At 33.7% G+C, this 21979-nt stretch overlaps 4 protein-coding genes across 10 annotated transcripts; 3 read left to right on the top strand and 1 right to left on the bottom strand.

Moving 5' to 3' along the window:
- Positions 1-1853: 1853 nt before the first annotated feature.
- Positions 1854-2420, top strand: LOC105204176. Its single transcript, XM_011173236.3, has one exon. The coding sequence runs from the start codon at positions 1854-1856 to the stop codon at positions 2418-2420; it is 567 nt and encodes a 188-aa protein (XP_011171538.3).
- Positions 2421-3185: 765 nt separating this feature from the next.
- LOC113005983 lies at positions 3186-4038 on the top strand. Its single transcript, XM_039450825.1, has 2 exons — positions 3186-3783; positions 4028-4038. The coding sequence occupies exons 1-2, from the start codon at positions 3186-3188 to the stop codon at positions 4036-4038; spliced, it is 609 nt and encodes a 202-aa protein (XP_039306759.1).
- A 724-nt stretch (positions 4039-4762) lies between these two features.
- On the bottom strand, positions 4763-13491 carry LOC113004659. 7 transcript variants are annotated; one of them, XM_039450377.1, is made up of 8 exons: positions 12040-13134; positions 10926-11039; positions 7602-7817; positions 6677-7033; positions 6342-6562; positions 5843-6005; positions 5044-5143; positions 4763-4959 (listed from the first exon to the last, which is right to left on the bottom strand). In XM_039450377.1, the coding sequence occupies exons 3-8, from the start codon at positions 7795-7797 to the stop codon at positions 4920-4922; spliced, it is 1077 nt and encodes a 358-aa protein (XP_039306311.1). In that variant the 5' UTR covers positions 7798-7817; positions 10926-11039; positions 12040-13134; the 3' UTR covers positions 4763-4919. The 7 variants fall into 7 exon arrangements, with proteins under 7 accessions (XP_039306311.1, XP_039306312.1, XP_039306310.1 ...); XM_039450378.1 differs by lacking the exon at positions 10926-11039; XM_039450376.1 differs by lacking the exon at positions 12040-13134 and having other exon boundaries at positions 10944-11851.
- A 2480-nt stretch (positions 13492-15971) lies between these two features.
- LOC113004056 lies at positions 15972-20188 on the top strand. The gene is made up of 5 exons (XM_039450826.1): positions 15972-16275; positions 16366-16830; positions 16915-17124; positions 18670-19295; positions 19568-20188. Exons 1-5 carry the CDS (start codon positions 15972-15974, stop codon positions 20186-20188), a joined length of 2226 nt encoding a protein of 741 aa, XP_039306760.1.
- The last annotated feature ends 1791 nt before the right edge of the window (positions 20189-21979 follow it).

Here is a 21979-nt window from a genome sequence, read left to right on the forward strand (position 1 = left end):
AAATTTGTCATGTAAAATAGTCATTAAAATTATTAACTCTCTAAAAAAACTTAATAAAGAAGAAAAAGAAAAATTAGCCACATACAATAAAAATCATCAAATTATTATAGAAGGTATTTTTCTTATTATTCCCTTCTTAAAAGTTAACAAAAGTCTCCCCCTTCGTCTATAAAATAAATTTACTATATAAAATGAAGAACATAATCCATGAGAAATCATCATAATATATCTATCTAAAATATTTAATTTATACATAGTTATTAAAACACATAATATTATATTTATATGAACTACAGACGAATAAGCTATCAATCTTTTTATATCTACTTGAATTAAACATAAAATTCCTAGAATTATTCCTTCAACAATTCTCAAACTAAAAATTAAATAAATAAATTTCATTAATAACAACTGCCCCGGCAGTTTGCCGTATGCAACCAGTTGTGTGTCCTAAATGTATCTGCAACACCATGTACACGCACCGGGAGAAATGGTGTCTCTCCGCGCTGACGCTTTGCTGCCGCACACACGCGAGCTACGCGAGACGCACGTACGTGTTTCGCGGCAGCGCGGCGGAGGTTGGGGTGCCGGTAAAAGTAGTGGGGGGGGGAAGTGTTTCGGTACCGCATCTTCCTCGCTCGACACTGGATCGAGAGAGAAGACACGGAATCGAGGCGCTCGAGAAACTGAAATGCTGTCTTTTGCGCCTATACAGCCGGTATACGGGATACCGCGGTTCGTCGCGCGCTGTTGTGATTTTTAATTGCATAAAGAAATTTACTCGGATACGAATATTCGTTTGAAAAATAATGTAAATAGAATTACGATTTTTAATAATAAATTAAAATTATGTCATCACGGCAAGATATTTTAGCTTTAATTTGTGGGACTATTACTTTACATAGAGACATAATTTTAATTAATTATTGAATGTAAATCTCTTTAATTACTTATTAAAATAATCTGTATTAGAAAATAAGTTTAATTCGATTAATTTATAAATATGTTAACATTATCGAACAAGCCAGTTTACTTTGTAATTGAGGTAAAACAATACTCGGAGAAGTGACAGACTTCTCCATATTTTGACGTTGCAAATTACTGTACGAAATTTAAGAAAAATCATAATCAGACGTTGTTGCGTAGAATAACATAAGTATAAAATCGAGCAAGTTCCGCGCGATACCGCTCAACATGTTCGGACATGTCTCGGACGTGCGGGCGCCAGAGTTGGCGCGATCTCGGCTGTGCGCGACAGCCACTCAGACAGAAGGATCGCGGAGTCGCTTACGGATTCGTTGCCGGCGAAGTGGTGGGATCGCGTGAGTCTCCGAGGATCTATAAAAATCGATACTTCCTCAAGCGATCTGACATTATTTTCCTCGATTCTGCTAGAGCATTCGTCTCGTGCGAATAATAACGTTGGCAACTAGCAATATTCCTAACGAGCGAAACGCGAGCGAAACTATAAATTCGATACGTAAGAACGCGAGAAACGCGTTCAGTGTAAATTCAAATTTTAATAAAATTGTCATAAAAACGTAAAAACGAGTGTGAACGAGTTCTTCACCGTGCATACAACATTTGGTGTCTCCTGTGAGGTCTTGCGACCCACGGTCAACGAGCGACGAGCCAGCGCGCATACGAGCAACGAGACGGCGCGCACACGAGCCAGCGCGCGAACGAGCCACGAGCAAGCGAACGGACGAGTTCGCGAGGTTACGTAACCTACGAGGAACGAGCCAGAGACGACCCTCCACTACCACGAGCCACACGAGCGAGAGGGGGACCATACACGAGCAGAGTACAAAATGAAGTAAGTCGTTCGGTTTCGTTATTTCAATCAGTGAACAATGGCAAACAGAGCCAAAATACTCATAAATAAACGGACTTCTTTAAAGTCTAAAATCACGAATCTCTATAATATCCTCGACAAAGGTACAACGGACGGTACATTAATCAAATTACGCTTAGACCGTGTAACTGAGTTATTTCACGCGTATGAGGACTTCAACGACGAGCTTACCGAATTAGATCCAAACGAATCACATCAAACTGAATATGAAAATATTGAAGAACGATATTATTTGCTTGCGGCTAAGATAAAAAATAGGTTGTTCGCGTCAAATATATCCGAGGCTAGTACCAGCGCGTCCCACGAAGATCGGGCCTATGAGAATTCACTCGCTACTTCGACCAAAAAACGGCGTATCAAACTGCCCGAAGCCTCGCTTCCGACCTTTGATGGCAAATTTAAGAGTTGGCTCTCGTTTAAGAATAGCTTCCGGAATATGATCGGATCACAGAACGACTTGTCAGACATTGACAAGCTTCATTATTTGAAATCGGCTTTAACGGGCGAAGCGGCCAATAAAATTAAAATCTTTGAAACCGACGATATAAATTATTCTAAGGCATGAGAGTTATTTGAACGATCATATGAAGTGAAGCGCATTCTCATTTCGCGACATTTATCGTCTATTTTAAACCTACCGGTGTTAGAGAAAGAAACGTCTAGCGGTTTGTCGAAACGTTCGGACGACGTACAACAGCATATCGCGTCATTAAGCGTATTGGGAGCTTCCGTCGGGCCCGAAATGATTGTGCACGTTTTAGAGACCAAGTTACCGAAGAGTACGGCGGAAAGATGGGAAAACTCTCTCGAACGAGAAACATTTCCGGAACCCGACCAAATATACGATTTTTTATATAAATCCGCGGTCTTCGCATCAAAGCGCGAACGGACTAAGACATTGGAGGCGGAAAGAAGCAAAGGGGAACCGCCGATAAAGAAAAAACGATACTCTTCTTCTCCAAATAAAGCATTCGTGTTAAATACATCGCGTAATTGTATAATATGCAGAAATCGTCGACATGCTCTTCATTTGTGTGATAAATTTAAACAACTACCGGTGCAAAAACGTATTGACGCGATAAAAACCGCGAAACTCTGTTATAATTGCTTACGGTCGCACAAGAGCAATGTTTGCAACTTTTCCAATTGCTCTATTTGCAACAAGCGTCATAATTCGCTTCTCCATATTGATAATTACGCGAACACGCATAAATCAAACAAATCAAAATCCACCTCCGTTCAAACCGATTGACTAATTGAAGCGAGCAACGGTAAGACCACGAGTCTCGCGTCATTGCACGTATCTGCGCCACATCTAATGACGAGCGCAATGGTATACATACGTGGCGGCAAACACGGTCCAATAAAATGTCGTGCTCTACTAGATACGTGCGCTTCCGCGAACTTTTTAACAGAATCGATCGCGAGATATTTGAAGGAAGAAGTGACGGCACATTCTTCGCCAATTAGCGCGATCAATGGCATGAATACTAAATCAAAGGGCATAGTACAAATTACAATTCAATCTATACATGATAACTTTTCTAAAGAATTGACCTGTTTGACAATTCCGACTATAACAGATTTAGTTCCGTCTGAAACCTTTCCGCGCAATTCAGTTAAGATACCGTCAAATATCAGATTAGCAGATCCGGATTTTCATTTACCGCGACATGTTGATTTACTGATTGGCTCGGGAGCGTCACTATCGTTGTTCGCTATTGGTCAGATAAATTTGTCCCGTGAGGGATATGACTTATACTTACAAAAAACGCGATTAGGATGGATAATCGCTGGCGGCACATCATCGCAAAAATCGGGAAGGGCTGTAACATGCCATTTAACGCGTTTGGAGGATTTGATACAGAAGTTTTGGGAAATCGAAGAGATCGGATTAAATAAACCGCAAACAGAGGAGGAAGTCGAATGTGAGTCGCATTTTATAAGAACGGTATCTCGCGACGTTAATGGGCGATATACAGTTCGGTTGCCATTCGGCAATACAAATAAACGTCTCGGAAATTCACGTAAAATGGCACTCAAACGCCTATTGTCGTTAGAGCGCAAACTTACAGCACCGAAATATTTCAGAGATGTTTCAGAAATATTTCATGTAAAAATTGAAACATCTCAGAAACATTGCAAAATGTTTCTGCAACATCTCTGAGACAGCTCTGCAATAGCAAAATGTCCGCGATCCTTCCACTTTAAATCTTTCAGAGCTGTCTCAGAGCTGTCTGAGACCTTTCAGAGATGTTGCAGAAACATTTTGCAATGTTTCAATTCCTTACAATAAAACATCATACAGCACCGAAATCTTTCAGAGATATTTCTGAAATATTTCATGTAAAAATTGAAACACATCAGAAACATCTCAGAAACATTGCAAAATGTTTCTGCAATATTTCTGAGACAGCTCCGCAATAGGAAAATGTCCGCGATTCTTTCACTTGAAACCTTTCAGTGCTGTCTCAGAGATGTTGTATTAACATTTTGCAATGTTTCTGAGATGTTTCAATTTTTACATTAAATAATTTTGAAATATCTCTGAAAGATTTCAGAAGTATTTCATGTAAAAATTGAAACATCTCAGAAACATTGCAAAATGTTTATGCAACATCTCTGAGACAGCTCTGCAATAGCAAAATGTCCGCGATTCTTTCACTTGAAACCTTTCAGAGCTGTTTGTCAGGAAATAATGCAATAATTGAATAAATTATTTGTTTCCGCAATGAGCGAAGTGTGGATAGGAGTGTAAAATTCAATTTAGAGAAATTTTGCATTTTAAAAGTAATGTTAATAACAAAAGTGAATTTTTATTTAAATTATTTCTACGTATTTATTATAAAAAGCTTAAATTCTATATATGTATATATACATATATATTATATGTACAACTTAAAATAATATAATATTGAAAACGTAAAACACTTGAAACATAAAATAATACATCAACTTTTTTCTAAATTAAAAGTTATTGAGAAAAACGTTTACAAAATTTCTGTAAGTTATGCCTGCATGTAAATATAAAATTAAACAAAAGCGGTCCAAACTTATAACAAGTTTAATCTTGTGATTTTTTTTGATTACGTTGCAATCGTTCCCTGAAAACATACAAATCTAAATTTAAAATATGTTCTTGTAATAAATTTACGAAAAAGTTTTACTTCCCACCAATATTTACTTACTCATCTCTGTCACATCGCAATTTTCCTTGTATAAACCATTTTGCTATAATTTGCGTAATTTGTTGGTCATCTGCAGTTTCAAATTTTGAAATGACACATTCTAAAATAAGGAATATTGTTCGTTTGAATCAGAATTATTGAAAATCTGTATGACTAACACATAATTAAATAATTAATTAATAACATGATTGAGAATTAATTAAAATTTGTTTATAAATTTTCTATTAAGAAATAGAATGTCTATAACTTTTCTTATTATAAAACAAAACTCAATTCAAAAGTATAATTTTTTCATTATTATAAATTTTCATAAAAAGATTGAATATTTATGAGAAAAAGTACGAAAATTTATAAAAATTTTTGATTACATAACACAATAAATTTTTGAGAAAATAGTAATTTTTGCGAACAGATATATTACATTATAAAACATATGAAAATCCATTAGGAATTAACAATATATTAAAACATCCTTAAAGTATATACTATGGAGGAAACAAACGGTGATGCAAACAAGGCAGAGAGGGGAATAGTTGATCATGATGTTCTCTGTGTCACACTCAATTATCACCGAATAGGTGTTAGGTCTGACGGGCCAATCAAAATTGAAGGAAAGAGAGAGCATCACAATCTACTGTTTTCTTCTCTGTCCTACACACAAGCGATGGCTTTCTCCTTTAGTTATGGTCTAAGAAAATATCTAAATTTCTGCAATTTAATTAGAAATTATAGAAATTTAGAATTGTTTACAATAATTTTTCTTTTTTTATAAGAACATTTTGTTCATTGTTTGACTTACGTTTTATGCATTTGGCGAATATTAAATCTTTAAATGCTGTCTTTTTTCCATCTTTTCCATTCCAACAGTACAGGGTGGAAAGAAAATTACTAATGGTATGTTTTAAAATAATAACCGTCATTTCATGATAAGTTTTGCCACCTAAGTGTTTCATATAAATTATCTAAAACATAAAAATTTAAAATAATAAGTACATTTTATTTGTGATATTAAATAACACAATTTTTATTCCGGATTAACAATAAATATCAAGATATCGTACAGCTCCGTGTGAGCATTATAAATAGCAGGTCACGAGTTCGAGCCCACATCCCCGTATATTTAAATTTCAAGTAATTCAGATTTCCCCGTATATTCAGATTTCAAATTATTCGTATTGCAATGATAACTTCACAAGAGCTACAGAAGAATTCTTTAGATGTAGGTGACGTAAAAAGATTGATATGGTCCTATTACTACTACAAACAAATATTGCAATAAGATATCTAATATACTTTACCATGTTTTTGAAAAAGTCTGCTTCTTGAAGGTCTAGTTCTAACTTGTCCAGATCTTCTTTCGTTTTTAAAGGAAAGGATACAATTTCTGTTATGTCAATATCATGCTTCTTATTTTTAAGACTATTTTCCAGTTTTTCTTCAAGACTATTCAATTTCCCATCAATGCGATCTAACTTAGCATCCATTTTATTACATCTACGTAGTAATTCCTTTTTTAAATCTAAAATATTAGTTATAAATACAATATTATTAAAAGTAAGTCGCATAAGTATAAAAAAGTCGATGAAGTATAAAAACATGATTCATATGATTATAGATAAATATGTTTAGATACCGATATCTGCCAAAAGTATTGCATTATTGTCTTTTGACACATTTGTTTCAGTGAAAGACTTTTTTGAAACATTCTGCACAGATGTATTATCATTACTGTGTTTTTTTTTAGCAGCATTTTCTAAAGGTGAATCCTCCATTGGTACATTATCATTTTTGGAATTCATGGACGTTTTCGAAAATGGTTTCTTTGGCGGGGGAGGTAACATATGTTGACTATCATTATCGCTTTCGTCAGAAACGCTAGTTGTTGTCGTTTTACGACGTTTTTTTTTATGAGCATCATCGACGTCAGAAGATTCGATGTCCGAAAACTTCTCAGCCAACTTTACTTTTGCCATCCCACTTTCATATGAATCTGGATTATAAACAAATTAATGCAATTAACACATTTAGCTAAATGCCATAACATCAGCATGTGATTTTTCTGCAATATTAGCCCAAAATTGAAATTTAATTATGAGTAAAATTATATATAGTAAGAAATAGGATTATAAATCAATGCTAAAAAGCATATAAAGGCGTATTTATTTATCTATATCTAATTGGTTTTGCAAATTTGTAATAAATTACATCTCTACAAATTACGCATTGTTTATGTTACGTTTATATAAATCTTTTTTATGTAGACAGTGCAAGCAATGTAAATTATTATAATTTGGATAATACAAATATATAAAAGTGTAATCAAATTTCAAGAGGTTATTAAGTTTGTTGCCATGCGCTAAGAAAAGAAAGCCATCATGACAACAATATAAACGATATAAATTGTATCAACATAAGCAATATATTATACATCGGTTCTAAAAGACGCTTTAAATTCTGTAGTGAGATGTTATAAAAACAATTGATATATGTAGGTAATTTTTTTCATTAATTACTAATAATCATAACATACATGTATCTTAAAACAGTCATTTACTCACTTGCTGTTCCAAAAATACGGACAACTTTCACGGTTTCCCAAGTTTCATCATCTGGTTCTTCGCACTCAGAAATATTTTTATGAAGTCTTTTTATGTTTTTATGCGTTGGCCAGAAGCATTCTGATGATCCTTTTAACCACTTGGTAGGGACTAAATGCAGTCCATCTTCGAATTCGACGACAGAAAATCGATTCATTTCTTTTCACTTATTATATTCTGCAACACAAAAACTGTAGCGCAGTCTACTCTATTGGAGCTTAAAATACCTTTAACAGAGATCTTTTGTGTCCTAATTTTGAACATATGTGTTTGTCTGAGTATAAAGTCAAAACACGACCATAAACAAGTATACTTTAAATACAACTACTTTTTTTATAATTAGTATGAAAAATATCCCATACATATAAAACATATACAGAACATATACATATTAAACTTAAAAATAACACATATATATATATATATATATATATTAAAAATATTTAAATTTATATAAATAAAAAAAACTCGTAAAAAATTGACAAATAACCGACTCGCGATAAATCGACAAATAAATACAAATAATTTAAACATTAATAATATAATAATAAGAATATTATTCTTTACAGAAAATGTAAGTCAATGACAATTACAGACACATATGCGTACATACATACGCACGTGTGTGAGTGTGTGTGTGTGTGTGTGTGTGTGTGTGTGTGTATACATACATACATACACACGCACGCATCTACACATACACACATACGCAGTATATATGTAATACTTTATTTAATTAAATTTAATGAAAACTCTTCATATCCTGCCTAAAAGCATTGCTAAAGTTTATGTATAATATATAAAAAAAGTTGAATACATTATATACTATTGCGCGACAATAAACTGAATATTTTTCATAAAATAATCTAATTATGCAAAAATCATTATAATCATTTTTGTTCAATGTATTATTATATATTTTGTTTATCAAATTGAAAATACTCTCGTGATTATTTTGAAATTTATATGAACTATTATCGACCGTTTTTAAGTATGTATTACTGGGAAAACAACAAACTGATTATGATCGTACGGCATTTTCCACATTTTATTTCGAACATTCTCGCACGGCCAAAGGCATACAGCAGTGTCTTCGCGCATAACTTGTAGACCCAACTCTTCTGATGCGCAAGGATAGATAGGTTCAGAATACAAATTTTTTACTACTTTAAGCTTCCTACCTATTATAAATTTTGTATTATCATTACATTTGACTAAATTTAAAACTGATATTACAGTTCCATTTTCAAATGAAATACAATTATTACTTGTGCTATTGGAATGGATCGTATATGTTTTAGTTCGTAATATTTTATACTGAAAAGCAAAGTTGTAACCATCAATTAAAGGTCCGTTTGAGTGAATTTTTTCAAAACAAATTTCATTACTGTTTTTTTGTTTCTTACTAAGCATATTAAAGTTATTGAGTTCGGAATATCTTCGTGATAATTGTTGAAGAGGTTTCTCATTTTTTCGAATCATTTTTTTTATATTTGACATGTAATTTTCAAATCTGAAAGCACTAAACTCGTCAATGGGTCCATACTTCCGCACATCAGAACAAATATGTAACAAAGTATGGAAATTATGAGACATAAATTTAACTCCGTAAATTTTTTTGAAACATTTTAAAAAATACTCTATTAACATTTGGGCCCATGTAATATTATTATTATCTTTCGAAAGATTAGGACTAGCAAGAATTGTTACAGCAATATGTAATGTTATAAAATTGATATACACATCTTTTCTTAATATATCCTGTAGCACAACTGGACCCGTGTAAAGAAGAAACTGACGAAATTCCGTTGCTTTCCATAATTTTACATCTTTTAGTGATCGTGGGCGTCGAACAAAATCATTTGGTACACAACTTTGCAAATTTAATAAAGCTCCTGAAATCTGATTTAATAACTGTTGAGATAATTTTACAGTACGCGGACCTTTAATCCAAAGTAATATCAATTTTTTCATTATTCCTAAACATATAAGGTGCATGTAATCAATTACAACGCTAGAAACTAATCCAAAATTAGGAATTTGCTTTAAAATCGTCTCACCAATTTGAAAATCGTCGTATTTATTATTAGCAAAATCTTCATCAGTTCTTAAAGCATCAATTATTTTTGTCGCTGGAAAACATAAACGTCCATCTAAAAATTCACCTGTAATAGTACATCGCGAACAACTATTGTAACCGGTATGATATTTTATTGATAAAATAAAAGCTTTTGCTGGAGCATCACAAATTAATCCATGAAAATTAATTTGTACTTGAATTTCATTATAAAAGAGTCCTGTATTAATTAATAAAATTGCTTCGTCAACAAATTGTGTTAAAAACTCATTGTTACACTGCGGTTTTCTTTGACCATAGTATGCTCCCACAATGAAAACTGATTTTAAAACTGTATCTGAACATAAAATGGGCCATAAAGTCGCATTGCTTGATTTGGAAATCGGTAAACCATCAATGTTTATAAAAATATCCAGACTAGCAGGTATTCGGCCTAAAACTGTATTATATTCATCTAACATTTTTTTTAATGCATTTTGTAAACCGAAATGGCAATATTGTTCAACGCCCATTTCAATAATTGCTGTGTGCCTTGGAGTTGAGAGTAATGTTCGAGGATCTTTTGGAAACGAATGTCGCGTATATTTACGTAATATAATCAAAAGTGCCCTGATAGCAACGTGGAAAATGTTAAACATAATTGCCCAAGAAGCTATATCCTTAATAAATTGATCATTTTGATTATCAGTTTTATCGCCAGGCTCAACATTTATATAATGTACTACTGATTTAGTTAATTCACTTGCATTTGTATCACTTTCACTACTATTATTACTATCATTTCTATGCATTTCTCCCTCTTCATTATTTGATTCATTATCGTCAACCGTGTCACTTTCATTTAAATTGTCTACAAGTTCATCATTTCTATTGACAAATTCGTTTTCTAATAGCTCTAAATCTTCACTAGTATCAGATTGTAATAATTCGTCTCTCAATTCAAGATATTCATTATTGGAAAGATTTAATAAATCTGAAGCAGTGTTATTGGCAATAATTCTTCGGAAATGCCGTTTAGAAAGAAAAGAATAATTTTTGTGTTTTCTATCCATCTTTATAATAAAATAATATACTAATCAAAACTGAAATAGCTATATGCTTCAATTAATAGATCTTCTAATATTTGTTCGTTTCTACAGTACATGAAATATAAAACTATTTGTTTTATAATTCATGTACAGTAGAAACAAATGTTAAATATACAAAACCTTTATTCAATAAAATACCAATCTCAACAGCTATGCGTTGGAATGATGGATTTCTCCGTATACGTTGGACTAGTGTGAATGTCCTTGACACTTCACGGATCGTACTTATTGAATCTAGTAACAGAAAAAAATATATACATACATATATATATACACACACACACACACATTTATACTAACTTAGGAATAAGAAAAAAAAGTTAAAAAAATTTACGAGAAATAAATAATAAATACTTTTTGTATTATCTTTATATATGTTGTAATTATTGTAGTTATTGAACTATCCTTACAAAGTGAAAGCTTTTGTCCTTCGAGAATAATATAATATTTTTTAGACGAAAAAGTTTAATAATTTTATATGTCTAATTTGTATACAATTTTTCTATCTTTATTACGTTTGTAGTGTTAATTTATATTATATTTCGTTATAGGATATTTCTTAGTACATAAAATATTACTTCAAAACTAATTTTTCTTCTCTGGAAACTTGAAATCAAATTAATATATCTAACCAGAATACCATTAATATAAGCTATTGAGAAACAGTAGTTTTAAATTTATCGCTTACCTCTGACGTCACACTTTGACAATTGTGATTGGTCGTATGCGTGTGAGTATACCCTTGTCTTTATAACATGTGTGAGACCGCCGTATTTCTTTACGTCGTATATCAAGAGACATAACGCCCGCGCGCGCGCGCGCGTGTGTGTGTGTGTGTGTGTGTGTGTGTTTGAATGTGTTTAGTTCCAAAAATTTTAGAATATTAGTGATGCAATAATCACTTTGTTTCCACGAAAAGCTTTGAAATGCTTAAATTGTAAGTGTAAAGTTCGCTTCTTGTACTAATTTTTTCTGAGTTTTATTAAAGCAACTAATAGGTTAGATTGTCCACAAGAACTACAGAGGGATGTATGGCTTGAGAGAGAGAGAGAGAGAGAGAGAGAGGAGAGAGAGAGAGAGAGAGAGAGAGAGAGAGAGAGCGTGTGTGCGCGTGTGTGTGTGTCTCTTCGCGCGACCGGCGACTTGCGATTACCGAGATCGAATCTTATGTGTACATATACATACATGTAAAAGGTTCTTTTAGATTAAAGTAATGATTGAAAAAATAACTCACCGTGTTATACTATTCTTCCTTGCGATTGTATCACATAATCACATGGAGCTACAGTTGTCGAACCTTGCAGACCAGTGCGATCTACACGACTGCACGATGCTGCGACTCGCGACACGTGACGCGCGACGATTTTCAGTTGTCAAGAAAATCTGAACGCTTGGGATCATCGCATATCGCGCATCGCAACAGTTTGCAACCAACCATAAAAATTCGCGCGTTTTCTTTTCATAGCCAGGCCATCAGAACCGTATGCACAAGCGTGCATACAAAGGCGTATATTAAAGACGGAGCAAAATTACAATTGCAATCTAAATCAATTATCTTTGTATTAAACACCAATTGTGTGTGTTCGCTTCCGTTAGATTTATATTAATTTCTTTCAAAACCAGTACCGTATTATCAATTTAGATTTAAAGAAATCAATTATGTTACATATACAAAATCTGAAACCATACATTAATTAAATCGAATAATAATTAATTGTTTATTTTTCAATGTTATTAAAATCTTTCCAGTATATTTTTCAATACGTACACATTATCAGCTATATTAAGGTAATAATAAAAAATCATGCATGTTCTTTTTTTAAAAAATATTTTTGAATTTATAAAAATGTCTTATTTATAAAAGATTGAACGCAAAATAATCAACAAAATATAATGTTGTTTCTAAATGTATTGCTTGTGAAAGGTGTTATAGCTCAATCGAAAGATTTGCAATATTTCGATCTTATTAAACGTTTCAGAGATATTACAATTAATTCAACTAAAAATTTATAAATGTATTTCATGAAATATTTCATAAACAGCTCAACTGAATTTAAAGATCTGCAAATTATTTCATATGAAATGTTTCAGAAATAATTCAATTGAAAGTTTTTAAATTAATTGCATGTGAAAGATTTCAGAAACAACTGAACTGAAAGATTTTCTAAATTATTTCATATGAAATGTTTCAGAAATAATTCAACTGAAAGTTTTTCAATTTATTACATGTGAAAGATTTCAGAAACAACTGAACTGAAAGATCTTCTAAATCATTTCATATGAAATGTTTCAGAAATAATTCAACTAAAAGTTTTTAAATTTATTACATGTGAAAGATTTCAGAAACAACTCAACTGAAAGATCTTCTAAATCATTTCATATGAAATGTTTCAGAAATAATTTAACTAACAGTTTTTAAATTTATTACATGTGAAAGATTTCAGAAACAACTCAACTGAAAGATCCTCTAAATCATTTCACTTGAAATGTTTCAGAGATAATTCAATTAAATTTTTCAAAAATTATTTTCACGTGTAAGGTTTCAGAAACATTTCTGTTGCAACATTTCATATGACACATTTCAGAAATCTTTCAGAAATGTTGCATATGAAATGTGAAAGGTTGAAATAATTTTGAAACCTTTCAGAAAGCTTTCTGCAATGATCGGTGCTGTATGGGATATATACACACACACACACACACACATTTATACTAACTTAGGAATAAGAAAAAAAAGTTAAAAAAATTTACGAGAAATAAATAATAAATACTTTTTGTATTATCTTTATATATGTTGTAATTATTGTAGTTATTGAACTATCCTTACAAAGTGAAAGCTTTTGGTCCTTCGAGAATAATATAATATTTTTTAGACGAAAAAGTTTAATAATTTTATATGTCTAATTTGTATACAATTTTTCTATCTTTATTACGTTTGTAGTGTTAATTTATATTATATTTCGTTATAGGATATTTCTTAGTACATAAAATATTACTTCAAAACTAATTTTTCTTCTCTGGAAACTTGAAATCAAATTAATATATCTAACCAGAATACCATTAATATAAGCTATTGAGAAACAGTAGTTTTAAATTTATCGCTTACCTCTGACGTCACACTTTGACAATTGTGATTGTATGCGTGTGAGTATACCCTTGTCTTTATAACATGTGTGAGACCGCCGTATATCTTTACGTCGTATATCAAGAGACATAACGCCCGCGCGCGCGCGCGTGTGTGTGTGTGTGTTTGAATGTATTTAGTTCCAAAAATTTTAGAATATTAGTGATGCAATAATCACTTTGTTTCCACGAAAAGCTTTGAAATGCTTAAATTGTAAGTGTAAAGTTCGCTTCTTGTACTAATTTTTTCTGAGTTTTATTAAAGCAACTAATAGGTTAGATTGTCCACAAGAATTACAGAGGGATGTATGGCTTGAGAGAGAGAGAGAGAGAGAGAGAGAGAGAGAGAGAGAGAGAGAGAGAGAGAGAGAGAGCGTGTGTGCGCGTGTGTGTGTGTGTGTGTGTGTGTGTGTATCTCTTCGCGCGACCGGCGACTTGCGATTACTGAAATCGAATCTTATGTGTACATATACATACATGTAAAAGGTTCTTTTAGATTAAAGTAATGATTGAAAAAATAACTCACCGTGTTATACTATTCTTCCTTGCGATTGTATCACATAATCACATGGAGCTACAGTTGTCGAACCTTGCAGACCAGTGCGATCTACACGACTGCACGATGCTGCGACTCGCGACACGTGACGCGCGACGATTTTCAGTTGTCAAGAAAATCTGAACGCTTGGGATCATCGCATATCGTGCATCGCAACAGTTTGCAACCAACCATAAAAATTCGCGCGTTTTCTTTTCATAGTCAGGCCATCAGAACCGTATGCACAAGCGTGCATACAAAGGCGTATATTAAAGACGGCGCAAAATTACAATTGCAATCTAAATTAATTATCTTTGTATTAAACACCAATTGTGTGTGTTCGCTTCCGTTAGATTTATATTAATTTCTTCCAAAACCAGTACCGTATTATCAATTTAGATTTAAAGAAATCAATTATGTTACATATACAAAATCTGAAACCATACATTAATTAAATCGAATAATAATTAATTGTTTATTTTTCAATGTTATTAAAATCTTTCCAGTATATTTTTCAATACGTACACATTATCAGCTATATTAAGGTAATAATAAAAAATCATGCATGTTCTTTTTTTAAAAAGTATTTTTGAATTTATAAAAATGTCTTATTTATAAAAGATTGAACGCAAAATAATCAACAAAATATAATGTTGTTTCTAAATGTATTGCTTGTGAAAGGTGTTATAGCTCAATCGAAAGATTTGCAATATTTCGATCTTATTAAACGTTTCAGAGATATTATAATTAATTCAACTAAAAATTTATAAATGTATTTCATGAAATATTTCATAAACAGCTCAACTGAATTTAAAGATCTGCAAATTATTTCATATGAAATGTTTCAGAAATAATTCAATTGAAAGTTTTTAAATTAATTGCATGTGAAAGATTTCAGAAACAACTGAACTGAAAGATTTTCTAAATTATTTCATATGAAATGTTTCAGAAATAATTCAACTGAAAGTTTTTCAATTTATTACATGTGAAAGATTTCAGAAACAACTGAACTGAAAGATCTTCTAAATCATTTCATATGAAATGTTTCAGAAATAATTCAACTAAAAGTTTTTAAATTTATTACATGTGAAAGATTTCAGAAACAACTCAACTGAAAGATCTTCTAAATTATTTCATATGAAATGTTTCAGAAATAATTTAACTAACAGTTTTTAAATTTATTACATGTGAAAGATTTCAGAAACAACTCAACTGAAAGATCCTCTAAATCATTTCACTTGAAATGTTTCAGAGATAATTCAATTAAATTTTTCAAAAATTATTTTCACGTGTAAGGTTTCAGAAACATTTCTGTTGCAACATTTCATATGACACATTTCAGAAATCTTTCAGAAATGTTGCATATGAAATGTGAAAGGTTGAAATAATTTTGAAACCTTTCAGAAAGCTTTCTGCAATGATCGGTGCTGTATTTGCATCTGTATACAGATGCAAATTTAGAGAATGAATACGCGCAGGTAATAAATGAGTACTTAAATCTAAAACATATGTCGTGGGTAACAAATTCTGACGAAAGCGGGTATTACATGCCGCATCACGCGGTGATAAAAAATACAAACAATACTACGAAGGTGCGAGTAGTGTTCGACGCCTCTGCTAAGTCTGACAATGGCGTATCGTTAAATGACGTGTTAATGACGGGTCCAAGCATACAAGATAAAATAATATCACATTTGATTCGGTTCCGTACGTACAATTATGTTATAACAGCGGATATAGAAAAAATGTATCGCCAAGTGCTAGTACATGAACAGGATCGACACTTTCAACAGATTCTATGGCGTAGAGATGGCAAGATAGAAACGTTGCAATTGAATACATTAGCTTTCGGTGTATCATCCTAGCCATTTTTGGCAATCCGTACCATACAAAAACTTGCAGAGGACGAATATCAATCATTTCCTAAGGCGACCGGAGTTTTAAAATCACACTTATATGTAGACGATTTATTAACCGGTTCCGAAACGATCAAAGAAGCCCGAATAATACGAGACGATATCATCGCGTTGTTAGCACGGGGCGGTTTTACGATAAGACAATGGGCATCGAATGATGAACGCATAATCCATGACTTAGAGTCTACCGCGTTGCACGAGAATTTCACTATCCGCATTGATCGTGATCTAAAAACACTAGGCATCACATGGAGCGCGAAAAACGATAAATTATATTACGCAACAAGATCAATCGAGATCACGGAAAGGGTGACAAAGAGAAAGGTATTACCAGAAATCGCAAAATTTTACGATCCGTTGGGTTTAGTAGGACCAGTTGTCTTGTATATCAAAAAATTAATGCAAGACGTGTGGCGTAGCGGTGTACATTGGGATGAATCCATTCCGCAAAGTATTTATACCGAATGATCTAATTTCGCTAGACAATGGGAATCTATAAATAAGATTTCGGTTGACCGTAAATTATTAATTGAAGGGTATCACGATGTGCAATTGCATGGTTTTTGTGACGCCAGTAGTATCGGCTACGGGGCATGCATATACATACGTTCATCTAATAATCAGAAAACCGTGGCAAAATTGCTATGCGCGAAATCGCGAGTTGCACCCTTGAAAACCGTCACGATTCCACGACTCGAGCTGTGCGGTGCATTAACATTAGCACAGTTATTTCGGGAAGTAAAAGGCACATTGAACATCAATTTCAATAAGATTATCTTTTGGTGCGATTCTACCATTGTGCTTCATTGGTTGAATACAGCCCCCCATTTGTTAAAAACTTACGTGTCTAACCGCGTTGCGAGCATTCGACAATTTACTGACAAGCAAACCTACCCAACTGTTACACTCCGATTTTGATGAGCTTTGAATATGTTGTAGTCTAGGTCAAAATAAGAGACACGTATTTTTTTATAAGGGCTCATACGCACTTTTAGGGGATGAAACACCTCTTTGAAGAAAAAGACTTTTCTTTTTCGAAGCGTATATCGTCGAAACTATAAGAGATAGAAAAAAATGTTCTAATTAAAAGTTAAATGGCATGAAAAGTACTATACAACAGTGATAAAAAAATTTTTTTTTTTAATTTTTTTTATACTTTTCCTCATCACCTACCAATTTTTTTCAAAATTTTTATTTCTTTTTATAAGCGGAAAAAAGTTTATTTTATTACGAATCCAACGATGTATAAGAAAGTTATATTCCGACATTTCCATTTGCCAAAAATAATTAAAAACTTCTCTATATTCATGGTACACGGGCGCATCCGTCCGTGTGCTACGGAAGTGTCCCTTTCCAATTTTGACGAGTTTTTAATATGTTGTTTTCTATTTATTCTATTTCTATATTAATTAGTTGATTTCTGAAAAATGTGTCTTTGGGCTACAACTTTATCATACATGTTTAAATTTGTTGTTAGGCTATAAGTTTTGATATAAGATAAATTTTAAATTTTTCAAAAATTTAGAAGAGGAGGGAAGAAGATTTTGAGAAAAATGACATTTTCAAAAAACCTGAGCGAACGGTTATAAAGTACATAGAAAGCCATAAAACTTTTATTTGAAACTTTTTTTTATATCTTTTATCGTTTCGACAGTATTACCTCAGAAATTAAACAATCAATTTTTTTCAACAGCGTGTTTCACCCCCTTAACGGTCATATGGGCGTATAAAAAATGCGTGTCCCATATTTTTATGTGTATGACAACATATTAAAAACTCGTCAAAATTGGAAAGGGACACTTCCGTAGCACACGGACGGGTGCGCGTACCATGAGTATAGAGAAGTTTTTAATTATTTTTGGCAAATGGGAATGTCGGAATATAACTTTGTTATACATCGTTGGATTTGTAATAAAATAAACTTTATTCCGCTTACAAAAAGAAATAAAAATTTTGAAAAAAATTGGTAGGTGATGAGGAAAAGTACAAAAAAAATTAAAAAAAAAAATTTTTTTATCACTGTTGTATAGTACTTTTCATGCCATTTAACTTTTAATTAGAACATTTTTTTCTATCTCTTATAGTTTCTACGATATACGCTTCGAAAAAAAAAAGTCTTTTTCTTCAAAGAGGTGTTTCATCCCCTAAAAGTGCGTATGGGCCCTTATAAAAAAATACGTGTCTCTTATTTTGACCTAGACTACAACATATTCAAAGCTCATCAAAATCGGAGTGTAACAGTTGGGTAGGTTTGCTTGTGAGTCACACAAATGGCGACACATTCGAACAGAGGAAAATCCTGCCGACGCTATTTCGAGGGGTCAATTGCCACACGATTTTTTGCGAAATCAAACATGGTTTACGGGACCATCATGGTTGAGCAAGGATGAAGTTGAATGGCCCAACGAAATTATTCGGATACCCGAAATACCCGAATTAAAAAAGAATGCTTGCCTAATTTCCGAACATACTAAGTTTGATATCCTCGACAGATATTCTTCTTATTCCAAATTAATCAGAATCGTTTCATACTGTCTCCGGGTCCGTCATCCAAATAAACACACAGGGGTCTTACAAGCGGAAGAGATTAATAAAGCAGAAATACGCGTGCTAAAAATATTGCAAGCTGATCAATTTTCTGATGAAATTAAAAGATTAAATGGAGCTTCGACTAACAAGAGTAAATTCGCCAATTTAAATCCGTTTATTGACGAGTACGGTTTAATTCGCGTGGGAGGACGTTTGCAAAAATCAGACCTCACTTTCGCGCAAAAACACCCAATTCTGCTTCCCAGTCGACACAGCCTGACCGATCGCATCATACGCGAAATTCATGAGAAGCATTACCACACAGGCATACAAACCACGCTTTACATTCTTCGGCAAAGATTTTGGTTACCGGACGGCCGTAACCAAGTACGGAAAATCGTCCGTACATGCACGCGTTGCATTCGATTTAACCACAATAACAGCGATTATAAAATGGGCAATCTTCCGATAGCTCGCGTACGCGTAAGCACGCCCTTTCAAAACACAGGCATTGATTTCTGCGGCCCATTTTATATTAAAGAAAAAAAAATACCGCAATAAAACACGTGTCAAGGTCTATGTATGCGTATTTGTGTGCATGACGATTAAGGCGATACATCTTGAAGTAGTAAGTGACTTAACTTCCGATGGATTCTTAGCCGCATTACGCCGATTCGCTGCGAGGCGAGGTTTACCGGAACGTATACTCGGATAATGGTACTAACTTTGTTGGCGCGAACAATCAGTTGAAGGACCTATATGCCGTATTTAATTCGAACGAACACAAAAAATTATTACAACAATATGCGAGTGATCGCCGTATCACCTGGCATTTTATACCGCCAACAGCACCCCATTTCGGCGGGCTATGGGAGTCTACCGTAAAAAGTTTCAAACACCATTTCAAACGAGTAATTGGTGATTCCTTGTTTACATTCGAGGAATTAAATACGTTCGTTGTAGAAGTCGAGGGTATTCTAAATTCGAGACCAATTACATCTATTTCGTCCGATCCGAACGACTTATTAGTACTGTCCCCCGCTCATTATTTAATTGGCAAACCATTAACCATGTTGCCCGAAAACGATTATACGAGCATTTCAGACAACCGTCTGTCCACTTGGCAACATATTGCTAAGGTGAGACAAGACTTCTGGAAGAGGTGGAGTCTCGAGTATTTAAACGAGTTACAAGTCCGTCGCAAATGGATCAAACAGGGACAGCGTTTCGAGATTGGAGCCGTCGTACTTATCAAGGACAAAACAGCTCCGTGCGCATAATGGAACTTGGGAAGAATTACATCCTGGCGACGACGGGATATCACGAGCCGCTACCATTAAAACTGTGAGCGGTGAGATAAAGCGATCAACGGCGTTACTATACATATTGCCAATTGAGCCTTGACTGCGTAAACATTGTACTCAAATTTTGTCATGAAACATCCCGGCTGTAATTGCGTTATTGATCGGTGTACTCTCTCAACGGGGGAGTATGTTGCGTAGAATAACATAAGTATAAAATCGAGCAAGTTCAGCGCGATACCGCTCAACATGTTCGGACATGTCTCGGACGTGCGGGCGCCAGAGTTGGCGCGATCTCGGCTGTGCGCGACAGCCACTCAGACAGAAGGATCGCGGAGTCGCTTACGGATTCGTTGCCGGCGAAGTGGTGGGATCGCGTGAGTCTCCGAGGATCTATAAAAATCGATACTTCCTCAAGCGATGGGACATTATTTCCTCGATTCTGCTAGAGAATTCGTCTCGTGCGAATAATAACGTTGGCAACTAGCAATATTCCTAACGAGCGAAACGCGAGCGAAACTATAAATTCGATACGTAAGAACGCGAGAAACGCGTTCAGTGTAAATTCAAATTTTAATAAAATTGTCATAAAAACGTAAAAACGAGTGTGAACGAGTTCTTCACCGTGCACACAACAGACACTCATTCGGGTCCTCTCTCAGAATATTGTTTTGAAGAAAATTTTTCTCAATTGAAGAAAATTTTTCTCTTCGTGTAAGTACTGTATTGCCGTGATGACATAATTTTAATTTATTATTAAAAATCGTAATTCTATTTACATTATTTTTCAAACGAATATTCGTATCCGAGTAAATTTCTTTATGTAATTAAAAATTACAACAGCGCGCGACGAACCGCGGTATTCCGTATACCGCTGTACAGACGCAAGGGATACCATTTTTGTCAGTTTCTCGAGCGCCTCGATTCCGTGTTTTCTCTCTCGATCCAGCGTCGAGCGAGGAAGATGCGGTATCGAAACGCCCTCCACTACTTTCTGCCGGCACCCAGACCTCCGCCGCGCTGCCATGAAACATGTACGTGCGCGCGTGTGTGCGGCAGCCGAGCGGAGAGATACCATTTCTGTCGGTGCGTGTACAACGCCGCTAGGTTGTGCTCTAGACACCTGCCTCTGTAAATAGTTCCGAATTTGAATCTCCGGCCGTCTATATACGAGTATACTATAATTCCGCAAAATGTCCATCCGATTTTTGTTCTCTATATAATGCATTAGCGTCTGTCTTTTACACTCTTTCCATTATTTTCTTTTGTATTACGTTACCATTTATTCTCCAAATAAATCTTGTATATATTTTTCCTTCTAAAAACTGAGTTAGCATTTAATTCTCTCCTGACGAGCCCTCGCGCTCTCGCCTCCGTTATAATATCGCCCGTGCGCGAAGCGGGATCGTAACAAATAAATATATATATTTTTTTTAATGAGTTGAGGAAATAAATATTAATGAAAAACAAACATTTAAAAAAACATTGTCTACTACTTCGGAAATTTAAGTAATTATTTCTTAGGATTTTCTTACAAAGCTAATTACAAGATAAGATCTTTTCATCGCAACATTAATCATTGTGCACAATTCATGTCAAATTCCTACACCAACTTGGAAAATAAATTATTTTATAACTGTCTTTTAAGACTGATACATAGGCCTAGTTTACACCGAGCACTTGATACGCGTACTAACTCGTAATTTTTTATTAAATTATCTTACTTTTGACAATGCGTGTATACATGATATATATATTTAATTATCTCGA

The sequence above is a fragment of the Solenopsis invicta genome, chromosome 6, assembly GCF_016802725.1.
Source record: "Solenopsis invicta isolate M01_SB chromosome 6, UNIL_Sinv_3.0, whole genome shotgun sequence".
Lineage (NCBI taxonomy): Eukaryota > Metazoa > Arthropoda > Insecta > Hymenoptera > Formicidae > Solenopsis > Solenopsis invicta.

Bases quoted from the DNA above. Each gene is read 5' to 3' on its own strand.
- LOC105204176 (XM_011173236.3), top strand. From the start codon at position 1,854: ATGGCAAACAGAGCCAAAATACTCATAAATAAACGGACTTCTTTAAAG.
- LOC113005983 (XM_039450825.1), top strand. From the start codon at position 3,186: ATGGTATACATACGTGGCGGCAAACACGGTCCAATAAAATGTCGTGCT.
- LOC113004659 (XM_039450374.1), bottom strand. From the start codon at position 10,769: ATGGATAGAAAACACAAAAATTATTCTTTTCTTTCTAAACGGCATTTC.
- LOC113004056 (XM_039450826.1), top strand. From the start codon at position 15,972: ATGTCGTGGGTAACAAATTCTGACGAAAGCGGGTATTACATGCCGCAT. The intron at 16,276-16,365 runs GCAAGATAGAAA...AAAAACTTGCAG, and splicing joins GATTCTATGGCGTAGAGATG to AGGACGAATATCAATCATTT. The intron at 19,296-19,567 runs GTACGGAAAATC...ATGGATTCTTAG, and splicing joins TACCGGACGGCCGTAACCAA to CCGCATTACGCCGATTCGCT.